This window comes from Canis lupus, chromosome 6 (assembly GCF_003254725.2).
Source record: "Canis lupus dingo isolate Sandy chromosome 6, ASM325472v2, whole genome shotgun sequence".
In the NCBI taxonomy this organism is placed as follows: Eukaryota; Metazoa; Chordata; class Mammalia; order Carnivora; family Canidae; genus Canis; species Canis lupus.
The window spans coordinates 15,870,598-15,888,344 of NC_064248.1; the positions used below are offsets into that span (position 1 = coordinate 15,870,598).

A 17,747-nucleotide genomic window follows, 5' to 3' on the forward strand; every position below is an offset into this window, starting at 1 on the left:
ATATAGCTTGTTTTCCCCTCAAAAACATTCAAGATCAATTCAAGCAAGAAAGTGCAAGACTTCCAGAGGCTACTGCCAAAACCACACCCAGCACTTTTCCATCTGAGCTGAGGTCCAGCCACCAACTCCCATCCAGAGCCTCAGGATGAAGACCATTGGCTGTTGGTAATAAACAGACGTGAACTTTATTTACCATGATGCGGGTCAGGGGAAAGCAGCGAGTGTTTCTACACATGCTCACTGATCTGCAAACACTGTTCTCGCACCAGCTTACGGTTGGTAGAATGTACGTTTACTCAAGCCTCAAAATGCAGCCTCAATAAAGCCAGACACGTGGCATGTTGGTGGTTACGCAGAGTTCAGAGACAGATGCTGGACCTGGCTCCCAGGCTCCACCCAGATGGTCAGCCCCCAGGAGGCGGCATGGTATCTCGGGGAGAGCACCCTGGTGGCAAGATGCCTGGGTCTAGGTCCCAGCTCCGTCACTTCCCGGTAAGCCTCTTAAGCTGGCCAGACCTCAGTGTGCCGGTCTAGAAGACATGGGGGGCTATAGAGCTGCTGTGCAGGCCAGGGAGACCCAGAGCACTCTGCGATGCTGGCCTCCACAATCCAGAAGGCGCTGCCTCCCTATTTTGATATATTAATGCTAACAGTGTCAATTACCTTCAGTAGACAGAACCAGAAACTTGAGTCACAAGGATAAAACATTGGATGGAAATAACTCTCAGTCTTGGTAGCGTCCTTCATTACATCAAAATAGTTCTTTGAAAAATACCGAGTGCCCTCAGGTGTAGGGCAGAGCCAGGAACCGTGACAGATAACTGGCCCTGTCCACTTGAATATGCCCTCAAGCCTAGCCAAGCAAACTGGGGCCAAAGCCTCGGGAACCAGGGCTCCCTGGCCTCCCCACACTGTGGGACTGTGTAAGGGAACCTGGACAGGGATCTGTAGCAATGCTCTCCCCCAGGGCCCCAGACAAATATCAGAGCCAGCAAGCCCTAGGCTCAGGAGGATACTCCACGGGCCTGCCTGGTTGCAACAGCCAGCCATGAACCTCCGGGGCTACCTCCGAGGACCTCCCTATTCAAGTAAGTGCGGCCAGGCCTCTGAAGCCACTACCGCTGGGGAAGGGGCCATGGGCCCACTATGAAGACTCGGTGTGGTGGCTGCTGCCACACCCCCGGCCCAGCACCACACATTCCTGTGGAACTAGCCACACAGCCGCCTTTCCCAAGGCCAGGAACTCTTACGAAACCACACAGAACACATGCTCCTCAATCTCAGGGGTGAAAACCCCTTTTGTGGCAGAGGCAAAAGCACCACCACGAAGCCATTCCTCCCACAAATTTGAGCATCCATGACCTGGTGTCAAAATAGTGGCCACGTGGTGCCACCAGCTTTCCCTGATGATGGGGTCTGCCTTTGCTCACCCGAAGTTCAAATTCCCATAACTGCAGATGCTCCCAGGTACAAAACGACTAACCACAAAAAATGTAAATTCAAAGAGGATGAAGAGGAGCAAAGTTAATTTTTGGTGATAATTAATTTCTTAATTATCAGACAATTTTGACTTTAAGTCAATGACAGAAAACACTAACAATGCTAACAGACCTATCAAACCAGGTTTATAAAAGTGAGTAGAAATATCAAGACTCACGTTTCTGACCCTGATCCCTTGAGTAGAGCCGAGGCGATGGCCCGTGGGTGGCAGAGTGTGCTGTGAGTGTGTCCTTGCGCTCGGATAGCAAGAGGCAGTCACTACATGTGTAGCCATTGCTTCTGGCGGCTTCTGCTGCCAGGTCCCCATTTCCCTGAGTGGCAGCTTTATTTCCACCTAAAGTTTGCAAAAAGTAGAAGGAACTGGTTTACTGCAATCTGCAAATACTTCTCAAAAAAAAAAAAAAAAGCTTCCTCTTAAAAAGCGTGTAGAAAAAAAGGACTAAGATAATTACCTTTAAGATCTCCATCGTCGTCAAGACCTAAAACATACACACACACGTTTGCTCATGAGCTCGAATTATCAAAGCCCACACACAAAAAAAGTAAAGGTTACAATGGTTAATAAATCAGCATTCTGGGAATGGTCAAGATTTATTCCCTGAAATGCCTACAACTACTGGAAACTCCTCCAGATATATGCAGACATGATCTTGTGACTCAAGGTGAAAGCACATCTCTGGAGACACGACTCTGGAGCAGGTGTGTAGCACACACACACACACCTGAAGGGAGGGCAGGAAGACAAGAGCCTGGTACAGAGGCGCAGAAGCCCTGCCAGCACCATCTGCTTCTCTGTCACCTAGGATTAACCCTTGCTAGCTGAACAAACCAGAGCAAACACCAATCCTAATGCTGCCTTAAATTAGCACATCAACTTTTGGGAGGTAATCTGGGTCTTCTAATCTTCTCAAAGGGGCCAACCAGAACATGGAACGGACACAGCAAGCAGCTGCATGACCAGTGGCAAGGATGGGGTCACACTGTCGTGGCCTTAAGTCAAGAAGGTTCACAAGCCACGCTGCTTCCTTGTACCAACTTGTCTACACAGGTACTTTCTAATGACTCAAAAATACTGCAGCTGCCTCGTTGCTTAGAGCTGTCTGGAACCAGAAGATTTTTATAACAACTGTGATTAACCACCCTACAAAAGTAACGTGTCTACAAAGAGTTATCAGATTACCACCTGATTCCTTCCCCTGGTTCCACGTCACAACAAATGATTAAGCATGAGCACAGTGGAAGTAGCAGTCATAAGCCACTGCCTGCATTCTGTATTTGAGTCTAGAGGAAAGCGTCAAACCTTCTCCCACCCACGAGAGGCAGGTAACTCACCCCAGAAGTGGTCCACTTTGGTCTGTTCACGGATCAGAGACTCATCCAGCACAGGAGGCCGGAGACAGGCCGCACTGGACAGCGTGCTAGTGCCACTCTGGCCCACACCACAGGACACCACCTTCCTCGAGGTGTGGTTAATACTGAAAGCTGGTTTGCTTGCACTTCTGCGTTGCTTTACTGTTCTAAGAAGAAAAAAAATAAAAGGAAAAAGTTCATAGACTTTTGCTAGCTAATACAAAAGGATTATATTTTACCAACACAAAAATCTTTGAAAATAAAGAGCTTTTTAAAAAGATTTCATTCAGGGCAGCCTGGGTAGCTCAGCGGTTAAGCGCCGCCTTCAGCCCAGAGCATGATCCTGGAGACCCAGGATCAAGTCCCGCATCAGGTTTCCTGCATGGAGCCTGCTTCTCCCTCTGCCTGTGTCTCTGCCTCTCTCTATCTCTCTCTGTGTGTATCTCATGAATAAATAGATAAAATTTATTTAAAAATAAAAAAAAAGATTTCATTTATTTGACAGAAAGAGAGAGCACAAGCAGGGAGGAGGGGCAGAGGGAGAGGCAGAAGCAAACATCCCGCTGAGCAGGGAGCCCGACATAGGGCTCAATCCCAGGACCCTGAGATCATGACCTGAGCCAATGGCAGACGCTTCACCATCTGAGCCACTCAGGCGCCCAAATATAGTATTTTTAAGGCAAAATTTTCTTGTCTTCTCTACTACACTGAAACACCCATTAACCTGAAACAGAAATCCTCAAGCTGGGGTCCCAGAGCTGCTTCTAAAATTGTACACGGAAGACAGTTTTTAGATTATTTTGAGCCCCACAACCCAGAAGGGGTTAAAACTTAAAATAATCTAATTAAAATGATTTAAAAGTAAAAATGATGATTTATAAATTTAACCCCTCCCCTTTCCACAACATGTGCAGCATGCACACATTCCCTGCCTTATTTCTCCATCCCTGGTAAAGATGGAACTACATTAAGGACTGTGAGGCAAGGCTGCAATCTCATCTCTGAACTCACATTCAGCTCAGATAAAAACAAAGCCCCTAAAAACAAACTATGAATGTTGGCAACAGGTCAGGGCAGGGAGAAGCTCCTCCCTCCTAAGGGAATGAGCAGCAGATGAGAGGACACGGTAACACACCATTGCATGTGAGCACAGAACATCCGGACCCTGGCTGTGGCCTCGTCAAGTGGCACAACACCAGCCTGGCCGCAGTGTCCCCACGTGGAGTCGCCCGGGGTCCTCAAGGGCACCTCCTGAGTCTACTGAGCTGCAACCTCCCATTCTCTCATTCTCTAAATAACCCGCAGTGAGTGTGAGACACACAGGCCACAGCAGGAAGAGCATGGCTGGCTGCCAGCACACAGCCTGGCTCCAAGATGGCATTCCACTGCCCCTCTTCGTAGCGACCACCCAATCCTGAGTGAAAGACGACCATTCAGACTGGAAACTTGTCATTCTATGTGAGCAATGGAACATGACCTCTAAAGGACACAAGATTTTTCGCGTTGCTCCTTCTTGGATATGTGCACAGTGAGCTCAGAAATCAAGCAAACACAACCACGAATATAGGTAAACAGCTAAATTTCATGGATGCGTCTGTTAGTTCACACAGATTTTAATGAACAGACTAAGCGTTAATAATGCAGAGCTCATCCATGGTGCCACACGATCGTCTGGTAAGGCTACTCCCGCAGACAACACTGGGAGGTCAGCTGTATAGACGGGCACTATGTCTGCCCCAGGGTCTGAGTAAAACCCAGAGGAAAGAGAAGATTTGGCCGATACAAGAACATCTATACCAAACAAGCCCCATGGTCCAGAATTAGCTTCTGTCCTAATTTATAGCAAAGCTACGACTTTATGGGTAAATTTGCATGTGTGGACACGTATACCTAGACACAAGAGTGTGGTTTTTCAGACCAGAAAGTGTGCACGTTCAGTTTTATTTTATTTTATTTTATTTTATTTTATTTTTTTTCAGTTTTAATGGTGCTAGAACGTGTTTAGTAACACGGGAAGCAGCACTTACCGGGCCGCTCTGTCCTTCAGGGAGGCAGTGCTACTGGAGCAGGAGTGAGTGTCCCTAGCCTGGCCATCCTCCGTGGCACATGCTGTGGTGACCAGCCGCAAACTACGGCGGGACATTCTTGGAGAATCAAACACGGGGTCCAATCTGTGCTCAGTCTCGAAAGCCAGAGCATCAGAGGAATAACTCGAACTAGAAGGAAAAAAAAACTTTGTCAGTGATAAATAATGTAGACAGCAGTTTCTAAAACATACTGAGCAAATAATGAATATAATGTGTACTGATTTAGTGCAGATTTTAGAAACAGCCATGACTCTTCTACAAAGCAGAAGTCACCCAAATCGGTCGACAACTTATGCTTACTGCACACACTCTGGCCCTGCCATCTGTGAGACGATTCCCCAGGCACCCCAATATTTCAGTCCGGGGCTGACCCTAACACCTGCTTTAGGATAAGTACTCCCATGAACCTGCACTTATGGGGAACCATGTCAACGTCATTAAAGAACCAGAACACACTTACTAGTAAACACTATGCCTGACAGAGGAGTTAAGGAGACAGTGACGGCAGGACAACTAATCCCAAAAGGCAGAAGAGCAGCAAGACCCTGAGCAGTACCATAATGTCACTCTGTGTCTAACTCACCACAAAGCCAGAGAACAGCTTGTCATAAAGTCACTTCAAGACTCTTCCACATAATCATCCTAAACTAAAACATGCATTCTTGGTGCCATTAGCAAGTTTTTCCAAATCAAGACATGTTACCTGAGTGTCTATCATGTGCCTAAACCGGGATGGAGGCCACACTTCCTGATCTGCCCAGACCATCCAGCGGATGGCTGTGTGGTCATCAGTGAGGACTCCACAGCTACAGCTGGAGACGAGCCACACTCCACAGGGAAGCTGTGGTGAGCAGAGGGGCTTGGGCTGAGGGTTTCCCAGCCAACGAGGGAGACAAACTTGCGCCCGCCTCACTGGAGGGACAATAGCCCCTGCTCAAGGGGGCAGACTGGCTGAGGGCCTGGAAATCGACAGGAACCACGATGAGGCTCTCAAGGAAAAGAAGTGGGATATTATGTTTTATATGATAAAAGTATTTTCAGAATCACATTCACCATAAATACATTAGATCTGACACTAAAAACTCTTCAAGTGAAGCAACAGTAAATAAACTCTTCAAGCTGCTCCAGTCACCACAGGGCTGAGGTATCATGCACAAGTTCAGGAAGAGCCCCTTCTTGTGCTCACCAGAGGCTGCTTTGGGGGCTGAAATGTTCCATACTCACCCATGCTGAGTATAGAGCAAGGATGCTAAGCGTCATTTGGGTATAATCTAAAATAGTTACTTGGGATGCCTGGGTGGCTCAGCGGCTGAGCGTCCACTTTCAGCTCGGGGATCAAGTTCCAAGTTGGGCTCCCTGCGAGGTGCCCACTTCTCCCTCTATGTCTCTGCCTCTCTCTCTGTGTCTCTCATAAATAAATAAATAATAAATAAATAAATAAATAAATAAATAAATAAATAGTTACTTTTTTCCAAAAATATTTTATACAATTACAATCATAGTTTAAGAAAATCTGTTTTTTCAAGTCAGAATTTATCATGTATCTATGGACCAGTGCCCTCCACCAGCACATTCTTCCTCTTCATCTAAGGAGAACCATTGATGAGCAACTTAAATATCAAAAGACAATGATATTCGAGTCCACCCACCTCTGTCCAATCTGGAATATGCAGACAGCAAGCAAGCTGACAGAATCCACAGAACTCTACACCCAGCCCAGCCCCACAGGCCCCAGAGGCTCCAACCTGGGGACACTGCTACCACTGCATAATCTAGAAGAGGCCCCAGCATTCCAACACAGAACCTGGAATGCCTTGGCCATCAGAAGGGTGTTCCAAATCCCTGTTAGTGTGATTAGAAAGACACTGGAAAAAGCAAACACAAGAATATCACAATAGCAGACAACAGGAACTGTCCATCGGCAGAGGAAGGGTTAAACATGAGGCCATTAAAAATCATGAAAGAGGGACACCTGGGTGGCTCAGCAGTTGAGTGTCTGCCTTCGGCTCAGAGCATGATCCCAGGGTCCAGGATCGAGTCCCACATCAGGCTCCCTGCGAGGAGCCTGCTTCTCCCTCTGTCTGTGTCTCTGCCTCCCTCTCTGTCTCTCATGAATAAATAAATAAAATCCTTAAAAAAAAAAAAAAAAAAAAAACCTGCCTACGTTGTTCAGTAGAAAAGGACAAGATTCTAATATCATCCTATTTATATTACGACAGACTATATAATAGAAGCACATGGAGCGCCCACTGGCTCAGTCAGTGCAGCACGGGACTCTTGATTTTGGGGTTGTGAGTTCAAGCCCCACATTGGCCTAGAGCCTACTTAAAACAAGGAACAAAAAACAGAAGCCCAGATTCTTACACACATATAAGGGCACAGAAGAGACCTAGAAAGTCTCTTCGAACTGGTCATAGTTGGTATTTGGAGCTGAAAGCAGGGAGGGCTCAGCGGAAGCGATGGAGAAGCCAGCAACTCTGGGTTCTGAGTTTGGACCCAGCTGTCTGGCAATCCTTCCCAGGAAAGGGGCTCACACAGGCCACTCGGGTCTGGATCTCCATGCTTATCTGGTACATTAGGGACCCACACCTGCATTGGTGCTGTGGTCCAGGGACCCACACAGGCCAGTGGCGCCCTCATGCCCTAGGCTCCCAACCATCATTCCTACAAGGTTCCTATGGACAGATGTGCCAGAGCTAAGCAGAAAGGTACAAACATCTGCAGGAGACACAAGATACAAGGCACTCACCCCAGGCAACACTTCAGCAAGTCTGGTGTTAAAAGTACTTTATTATAACTTTATTATAACTAGGATATAAAAAGAGTACAAAGATCCCCAAAGGAAATGACAGACTGAATCCTTCAGAGCAGATTTTAGTTTGGTTCCCTCATCAATTAAATGTTGTTCTTTAAAAAATCCCCGTTAGTTAGATGCACTTTTAATTAAAAGACTAGAGAAAAATCTAGCACAGTTGAAAGAAGATACAGATGCTTGGCAGCCACAAGCTGTGCAGCAAGATGGCTGCTTGTGGCCCCAATCCCACAAGCATCCAGGGCCAGGGCCGTGCAGAACTCCAGTGTCCTCATAAGGGATAGGCATTATCATCACAGCTCTCCCCCTATAGCCGCCCCCCCCCCCCCCCCACTGGCTATTGGCCTTTCGGTCCCAGCAGCAGACAACACCCCGGCGATGAACCCAGCTGTGTCCCTGTACCAGATGCTGCAGGCCCCAGACAACCACAACAACGGAGTCCCCAAGGCCAGCAGGTCCTCGCTGCTGCCTGGCACTTCCCGCCTCACCCTACCTCACTGCCACACCCATCCCGCCCTGCTTCACCCCAGAAATGCTGCTACGGCCCCCTCTCAGGTGGAGCCTAGGCCACACTCGTAATGGCCCTCTCCCTTCCTTCCTGCTACAGCGGATGCCGCCATCCTAACACCCATCTGGGCGCTCTGGGCTGGGTCTCTCCCACTCTCCAGACTTGTCTGCTGCCTCTTCCCTCCCCTTCAACCCTTCTGTGGCTCCCAACCATCTGCATCTGGACACAATCTCATCTGTCTCCATGGCAGGGAAAACAACAATGAAACATCCACAGAGCCAGGCCCTTTCTCTTCCCTGACCAGGCACACTGGTTGAAAACATTGTCTACACTCCTGCCCCACGGGGCTGAAATCACGGGCGATGCCCCAGGCCTGGTGCTGGCTGGAACCCTCCTTCTAGAAACACACTGCCCTCTGGGCATCCCTGGCAGGGACTGTGGTGTACTTACCAGAGGCTGGCACAGTCACACACCCTCCCCTCCTCACCCCAGCTGCCCAAGCTGGGACACTTTTCCAGACTGCCTGACTCTGGAACATGGGCTGCCACCTGAGCTGGGGTCTCCACATCTTTGGGTGTGTGTGTGTGTGTGGAGGGGGGGATTCTGGAGGGCTTCTGGGAAAGACTGCCTCCTGCTCAAGGCAGTGTCCCAGTGGCTGCATCCCCATCATGTGTGGAGCCGGGGGGTTCCTTAACGACGGTCTGGCTCAGCCTCTGCACCAAACCAGGTGCCAGGCACCCCCCCAATAAGAAGAACATGCAGAGTCCTGGCAACAAACCAACCAAACCTGGCACTGATCAGACTCTACATCTAACCACAGTGCACAGGAAACACAGAGGAGAGTTCTGTTCAGGTTGATTGAAAACAGAAATGCAGATCCAGGGATTGGCACATCAACTTTGGTATATTACAGATATATCAGAGGTTATTTTAAATTACTAGGAGCTTCTTCGTGTGATACTAGTATTTCGGGTAGTTGTTTTTAAAGTATCCTAATCTTTTTGAGATGTGCTTCACAACAATACACTGGAGACAGAGGGAAGGGCCTAGTGCCAGAACAGTTGAAGCTGGGGGGGCATATGACTGCCCCCCCCCCCGACTTGCATGCTAATGGTAGGCTTCACAGTAGAGAAATAGTTTAAATAAATGGAATGACCAGGACACTGTCAGATCCTCTGTGTGTCTCCTGAAGTGCTGAGAATGAAGATCAGAGTGGTGCTGGACGCTTGTCAGCCAGGGGTGCAGAGTCACTAGAACTGAGGGAAGGGCATGCAGTGAGGCCAGGTACTGCGGGGACCAGCAGCTTCCAGGGGAGCTGGGGGACTCAGGGAGGGGACACAGAGGCACACATGGGAAGACAAGAGACATAATGGCAAGGGCAAACCCCTTTCTATTGTCCACCACCTGGTCCCTTGGTGCCTGGGGCACAGCCCTCTACACATCACGCTGCTGACCACACCCTCACCTCCCCCACCATGTCCCACAGTCTTCCACTGACCGCTCTTTTCTCCCCATCCTCCCGTCTTCCCTCCTCACCCCAGCTGCCCAAGCTGGGACACGTCCCACCTGCAGCCTCTGGCTCAGAAACCCAGCACCCTGCCCATCTCTGCCTGGGACAGGCCACTGCAGCATCACACCCCCTACCTCCTTCCCACCTGCCAGCCTCAGCATCCTTCTGAGCACAGGCCTAATCACACCACTGCGGGCTTAAATCCTTCCCTGGTTCCCACTGCCCTGAAGTCCAGGCCAAGCTCCCAGCACAGGCACTTTCCCCAGGTTGCTTCTCACCCATTTCCACACCAACGCACCCATCTACCTGCAGGAAGGCTGTGGAGTGGGCATGCTGGAAATCATAGTGCTGCTTCCCTAAGGAAGATACTCACACTGTATTTAAAATAGGTTCTAAAAGCTAGAAATAAGTTACCAGAAGTTATTTTTACACTCCACAATACAGAATAAGGAATAGTTTAAATTGAGTTGAACCACTCCCTTCTTCTAAAATAAACCAGGACTTTTGATGAAAACATTCAAAGGGTAAAATAATCTAGAATTATGAATAAAAACTCAATCATCAAATATGAGGTTTGACTAATGAAGTTAAAAACATGTTTGTTAAAATACCTTCTAGTTTTCTTAGTTTCCATGATATTTTTACCCTTTAGTAGATAAGCACTGAGAAACCCTGAAGGTCTTGTCAGAACACAGCTCTCTCCCGCCAGGTCCCGCCCAGTCCCGTACATTCTCCCCCACCCAATCCTGTATGCTCTGGCACTAACCCTGGCTTCTAGCTCTTCAGTTTCATCTTACAATCCTTTGACCTGGGGAACTAGACATGCAGGGGCCACATGGCCATTTCAGACCCATGTCAGAATAAACATAGAAAACTGAGCATCTGACAAAAGCTGCCCCCAAGACCTTGGGCTTCATCAAAGTTCTGTTGATGATACCTCTTCCTCTCAGAGGCAAATCTGTGAACTACAAAATACTGAGCCATTAATAGAAATCACAGAACCCTGCCCATAACCACAGAGATGTATCCGAGAGACCAGAGCCACTGGGTGGGTCTGAAACAGCAGGACGCTGGCTATGACTCACCCTAAGTCATCAGAATGTTTGGTTTTCAAAACAACCTCACAATCTCCATGTCGGTGGAGTTTCAGAAAGCCAGAGCACACTGGGACCTCTGCAGCTCTTTCCCTCTCAAAATACTACCTCTGGTTGCAAGCAGCACAGAGCCCCCTCAGCTGCAGGGCTGTCCCTGGCATCCAGGAGTGGAGAGGTGATGGGAATGGTGATGGAGACGGCGCCGGAACGCGAGCACGCTCACCTGAGTGCATACGTGTAGCCAGTGTTCTCAGGCACGCATTGAGGAGGAGTGTACATGTGAAGCCGAGAAAAGTCCATGGTCACGGCCTCAAGTCATACTGTAGAAGGCGGGAAAAAGCAATGCAGGGTGTTAACAGGTTGGAAACACAGACAGGGCCTGTCAAAGCCAACCCCAGACGCACACCTAGGACTCCAACATTACACAATCCAAGTGAAACAAACCTCGTGCCCGTTTTTGTTTTTATTTGTTAAGTGAAGGAGACACATTTTCTCACAGAAAGAAGTCCTGTTGTGTTCAGTTCCCCAACACTACACTCCAGGAGTGAAAGGGGGAAACCCTACATTACTCATAATTATGAAAACCAGCACTTGCAAAAAGAATACAGAGTGACTCAGCCTCCTTTTTAAAATGTATTTTTTAAGTTCTAAAGATATCAAAATGTTCTCATTCTTCTGTAATAAGTTTTCATTGTTATTAACTGAACTAGAAGAGCTCCCTTATCCATGGCCAAGCACTCACCCTCGATGCCCACACTGGCCCACACACTCAGTACCAGGAAACTGCTGAATGACACACGAGCCTAAGGCACTTTTATTTTCCTCCAAAGAACTTAGATTTTTTTAAGTGGTATATTTTTTAATTTTTATTTATTTATTCATAAGAGACAGAGAGAGACAGAGAGGCAGAGACACAGGCAGAGGGAGAAGCAGGCTCCATGAAGGGAGCCTGATGTGGAACTGGATCCTGGAACTCCAGGATCACGCCCTGAGCCGAAGGCAGATGCTTTAACCACTGAGCCACCCAGGTGTCCCAGATTATTTTTTAATTATAAAAGTTTGGGGGATGCCTGGGTGACTCAGTTGGTGGAGTGCATGACTCCATCTCACCGTTGTGAGTTCGAGCCATGTCTGGCATAGAGATTACTTAAAAATAAAATCTTAAATAAAAAATGTTGTTGGAGGTGCCTGGATGGCACAGTCGGTTAGGAGTCCAACTCCTGGTTTTGGTTCGGGTCATGATCTCAGGGTCGTGAGATCGAGCCCCTAGTGGCTTGAGATTCTCTCTCTGCCTGGCTGCCCTCCCACCGCCCCACCCACACTTGCACACACACACACTCTCTCTCTAAAAATAAATCAATAAATCCTTAAGAACATCAAAAAAAGGTTTGAGGTGCTCAGCAGATTCAGTCGGTTAAAGTGTCCAACTCTTGACATCTGCTCAGGTCTTGATTTCACATAAGTTCAAGCTCCATGTTAGGCTCCATGCTGTATATGGAGCCTAATAAAAAAATTAAATTTAAATGAAAAAAATTTTTTTCAGATTGTCATCTAAATTTCTTTGCAATGACTCAAACCTTCCTCTGGCTAAAAATATTCTCTCTCACACACACACGTACTTAGAATTTTTAAAAAACACTGCATAGTAGTGATGTGATTCATAACCTATGGTTGAAAAATCTAAGGAAGATAAAACTAAAAGTAAAGACCAGCCTGGGCAAAAAATATTTATGTGTAAATGGCTGTTTTCTATAAACTTTTATAAACCAAAAGTTTTGATTCACACCACTTTCTCAGAAATAGTCCAAATTTTTTAAAGTAGGCTCCATGCCCAGCACAGAGCCCAACTCGGGGCCTGAGCTCATGACCCTGAGATCATGACCTGAGCTGAGATCCAGTCACATGCTTAACCAACTGAGCCACCCAGGCAGCCCACAAATATCTTTTAAAGAATTAAAAAACACAGAAATAAAAAAATATTGTTTATATTTAAAAAATTGTACTGCCTAATTTCAACGTACACCACAAGACTCCTGCATTTTAAAAAAACAGCACTCTTCTTCAGAGACCTAGCCCACCTGCCGGCGAAACACACTTCAACAGGTACGGACTCATCCTTATTTGGCATGCTATTAATGCACACTCTTTCTACAATTAAAATTAAAGTTAACCCTGGCCATTTACCCAAGTGCTGGTCCACCTGTTCTCCTGCCTGATCTCCCTAGTGTTTACTACGGCCAACACTGAAATCCAGCCTTAGGGGCAGCGGGAGAGCAGAACCAGGCGCCTTCTAGCTGCAATGCACTCCCTCCCAGCACGACTCACCTAGCAGCACAGCTCACCTGGCCCAGCAGACCTTGAGCCCCCGCCAACCCTGCCCAGCCTCGCCCAGCCTGAGCCCCACCCCAGCAGCGTCACAATGGCTCCTGACAACCCAGACCTGGAGCACTCCTTCACCAAGCAACTGTGAAATGCCAGGCCAAGTGACAATATAAATGCCCCATAATTGTCCTCATTCTCCAAGTGGATAAGGGACTGATTTTTTTATTCTCTATTAGTTACTCACTGATTAACAAAACCCAAACTTCTCACTTCATTCCCAAAGTGACCTTTCACCTTAACATTCTTCAATACCTGCAATAGTGATTATTAAACCACAGCAGAGTTGTCCTAATGGCTAATTTCTACCAACTACACTACAATTAGTGTCTGATACGTCCTTAGTGACTACATCCTGAAGTTTACAGAGGTCAGTGTTATATGGAATGGCAGACGCCCTAAAGCCAATACTTGAGCATTTACTTCCAAGATCAGGACCAGGACACAGAGACAGTAGAGCCTGCAGCTAAGAGCAGGGCAGAGTCCTGCAATCTGGGTTTGCAATCCCAGCTCCGCCCCTAGGGCCTACTGTGGGGCAGATTGGGACAGGGCCAGTTCTCTGACAAAGCTGCCAGAGGATCCAGGAGCTCCAGCCTATGACTCAGCTCAGAAGCAGCAGTTACAGAACCTGTGGAGGGCATATGTAGGAACTCACATATTTATTTGAAAAGTTACTTTATATGTGCTCACATTTTTAGCTACCTGAAAGAGAATTTGGTTAATTTCTAATGTGTGACAAATGGTGTTTTCAGAAGCTAACAGGAGGTGCAGGACCAGCTACAACCAGATTTTTCAACCTAGTTCTTCCCATCAATGAGCCAGATGACAAACCTGAGCCATACCACCTCTAGCCAAGTTTCAGGTTGGCCTTATGCCACAATAAATTTAATTTGGGGGCACCTGAGTGGTTCAGTCGCTTAAGCATCTGACTCTTGATCTCAGCTCAGATCTTGATCTCAGGGTCATGAGTTCAAGCCCCACGCTGGACTCTGCACTGGGCGTGGAGCCTACTTAAAAATTGATTAATTCAGGCAGCCCAGGTGGCTTAGAGGTTTAGCATCGCCTTCAGCCCAGGGCTTGATCCTGGAGACCCTGGATCCAGCCCCACACTGGGCTCCGCGTGGAGCCTGCTTCTCCCTCTGCCTCTCTCTCAATCTCTCTCTCTTTCTCTGTGTGTGGGTCTCTCATGAGTAAATAAATAAAATATTTTTAAAAAATTAATTAAATTTCTTGGCTCTGAAATAAATCCTATCAAAGAACCAAGCAGAGCGACTGGTTGTCATAGGAATCCCGGGAATGACAGGATTCTAGCAGTGACTGTGTCAAAAATCCAACCGGAGAGAACAGGGAGACACAAGCAGAGTAACACCGGATAATGGTAGATTTCTGGTAAAATGTGTTAGGAAATAGAAAAGTAATAAAAATGCCCAAAGAGGACACCCTCAAGAGTACCAGTAAGGGCAGACACCAAACTCTAGGAACAGACACCTGGCAGCGTAGCTCTGCAGGACAGGAGGGACAGTGGAGCGGACAATGATGGTCACATCTAAGCAGCTACTATCGCACAGCACAAGGGCACCACACACGTACCCACTTTTTCCAGCTCATTCTGATTTCACTCTTGTAAGGACATGAATTTTATGTCATGTTCTCCAGTGAAGTGCAGCTAAGCATAAAGCCTAGCCCCAGCTTAATTCAGACCCGTGGCCCTGAAGGGTGTTTGCCATGGCTTAGTCCACAGACCAGAAAGCCACTTCTCCCCTGCGGAAGCACAAGAGGACCACACTCACACAAAGCAGAACCTGCAAAGAGGCAGGTGGACATGGAGGCTACACCACGCTTGAGTCAGAGTTTCTGAGGAAGGATGACTGCTGTTCTCTTCCAAGTTTACTGCAGCACAGAATTCCTGGGTATGACAGCTAATCGTACCAGAATTTATGTGGGTCCTCTCTCCATTGACCCTGAACAGATCATGATACAGCTTCAGAACACTTGAAATCACTCTTCAGTTCCCTCCATGAAACGTGAGCATTAAGTACAATAACTGGATGAAAATGAAAGGCACAGTCCACTGCCAGCATGGATGGCTCCAAATGGGAGCAAACAGGTAGTTGCTCCAGCCCCTGGCCCCCATCAGAAGCATCTCAGAATTCCAAACAGCAAACATGCAATTCTAATACCAGATCTGCTGATAAGTGAACATGAGCACTAAGCATTTTCAAAATGCTGCTCCCAGCCTCCGTGTCCATCCCCATTAAGTAAAGACCACACGTAACCCTAGAGCTTCCTGCTCCTATCGTGTGGCCCTGCCTCTACCAGCCTCAGCCTGAGACTCCAGGGAAAGCTGATTTGCTCTCATACAATAGGTGAAAAAGCAGACTGAAAATGTCTTCAATGGCATCAGAAAGCCCTGGAAAGAATCTGAGGTCAACATCTTACAATCACACATGCTCCACTGTCCTCATTCCTGCCGTCCTTTCCAGGCTGTCTCCTTCCCCTCGTTCTGTTCTGGCTGCTAGGGCAGGACTCTCCCGGGTGGGCAGCCTAGCACAGTGCATGAGGGCGCCTCCTCTGCCCTGGTCAAAGAGAGCTTCTTCAGGACTCTGGACTCTGAGCTGCCACTCCTAACTAGGAAAAGCACACAGCTGAGAGGACACATGGCCAAGAGCGGCGTCTGCAAGGGGGAAAGGGCGCTGCTGCTGGATTGCTGTGCCTTCTGGTGCCTCATTCTCCTGCAAGCACAGGCAGAGGAGAGGGCCTCTGTTCATGCTGGACCTTCGTATCTTTACAAACACGCAGTTCTTAGTAGGCTTCGAAAATCAGAGTTTAAGAAAATGTTTAAAGAAAGTTATAAAAATAAAAACAGAGTTAAGATTATTTTAAGTAGGCTCCCCACCCAGGGTGGAGCACAATGAGGCACTCAACTCAAGACCCTGAGATCAAGAGTTGGAGGCTTATCCCATGGAACCAGCAGGAACCCCACGTCTTGGGTTCTCCTTCAGTGCCCTTTGGGTTCCACTAGGCTTCTCCTTCAATGCCCTTTGAGGACATGGTGCTATGCTGACATCATACGGTAGAGACGAAAACATAAAGCTGTTTTGTTCTTGAATGCTTTAACCAAGAATGAATTTTAGTTCTGTGAGCACATATAATTTGAATTTTTACTACCACAATGTCTGTACTAATCCAGTAACAATCTAGAAAACATGCCTGGAAAAAATCTCAAAATTGATAAGTCACGCAAGGATTGAAAACAGGGAGCTTCAAGAAAATGGCAAAACCAAAGACACAGAGAAAACTAACATTTCTGAAATAATACTAGTGCACAGTATTTCCTTAGGAAATGCTGGAAGTTTTAAAGAAAAACTGGAAAAAGGAACCCTGGAGATCCCAAGTAGCAACATCTTGTCGACAATTATGTTATATTAAACAGTGCCTACAGCAAGCACTGTGTTTACAGAGAGGAGTAGGTTATAAATCAAACTTTTTCAGCTGATTGAGTCACTGACAAAGTGGCTGAGAGAATGAGCCCAGGCACAACAGGCCAGTGTAGCTTTCTGGTCGTTTGGTTCAGAAACGACCTGCTCCGGTTCCGCCGGAGGCAAAGGTCAGAACCTGTGGCTCTTGCCCATAACCCATCCCCGGGGACAGAAGCAATCAAAGGGGACAGCGACAGACAGGACGCTCCTCCCAGCTCTGGGCACAGCTCCAGACGCCATCTGCCACCAGTGCCATCCCAGAGGGAAGCTGTGTGCTGACGGCAGCAGGCTCCCGCAGCACAGGACAAGCCATAGTGGCCCTGGCACATCTGCAGACGCCAGCAGCGGGTGCTCAGCTGGTCAGGCAGTCCCTCAATCACCTTCCAGAGAGGTACTGGGGGAACATGCGCACACGTGAACACCTGACAAACACTCCACCACCACCCTTGCCGATCCTTATCACCCAGGGCTCCGTTTTCAGAGGACAGCTATACTGGGTGCTTCGTCTGTCACATAGTCTGCAAAGAGGATTAATTTTCAAACTAAAATTCCAAGGCGACCCTTTAAAAATTAGTAACTAGGGCAGCCCTGGTGGTTCAGCAGTTTAGCGCTGCCTTCAGCCCTGGGTGTGATCCTGGAGACCCGGGATCAGGTCCCGCTTCGGGCTCCCTGCCTGGAGCCTGCTTCTCCCTCTGCCTGTGTCTCTCTACCTCTCTCTCTCTGTGTGTCTCGAATAAATAAATAAAATCTTAAAAAAAAAAAAAAAAAAACTAAATCTGTTTTTTCCCTTGAAGATTCTACATAAATTCAAGTTAGTTCACACAGAGTGTCCAATTAGTTTCAGGGGTAGAACTTGGTGATTAGCCAGTTGCATATACCACCCAGTGCTCTTTCCATCACGTGCCCCCCTTATGCGTGTCACCCTAGAACTAAATCTTAATGTAACCATTCTGCTCAATCTTAATCCTGTCAAAACTAAATGTAGAGACTAATAAAAACATTACTTTTGCCTACAGACTAAAAAAAGT

The 17,747-nt window shown here is 47.6% G+C and overlaps 1 protein-coding gene across 20 annotated transcripts in view; it reads right to left on the reverse strand.

Moving 5' to 3' along the window:
* SUN1 (Sad1 and UNC84 domain containing 1) overlaps positions 1–17,747 on the reverse strand; it is a 51,883-nt gene that overhangs the window by 24,583 nt on the left and 9,553 nt on the right. For 14 of the 20 annotated variants that reach the window (XM_049111213.1, XM_025415991.3, XM_025415990.3 and 11 more), the window contains 5 exons: positions 11,085–11,181; positions 4,878–5,066; positions 2,833–3,017; positions 1,953–1,979; positions 1,658–1,834 (listed from right to left, as the gene is read on the reverse strand). In XM_049111213.1, coding sequence (XP_048967170.1) covers positions 1,658–1,834; positions 1,953–1,979; positions 2,833–3,017; positions 4,878–5,066; positions 11,085–11,161 — 655 coding nt within the window. In that variant the 5' untranslated portion in view covers positions 11,162–11,181. Of the gene's footprint in view, positions 1–1,657; positions 1,835–1,952; positions 1,980–2,832; positions 3,018–4,877; positions 5,067–6,586; positions 6,715–11,084; positions 11,182–13,186; positions 13,249–15,679; positions 15,848–17,747 lie in introns of those variants that run through there. The other 6 variants (XM_049111216.1, XM_025415979.3, XM_025415984.3 and 3 more) reach the window with 6 other exon arrangements.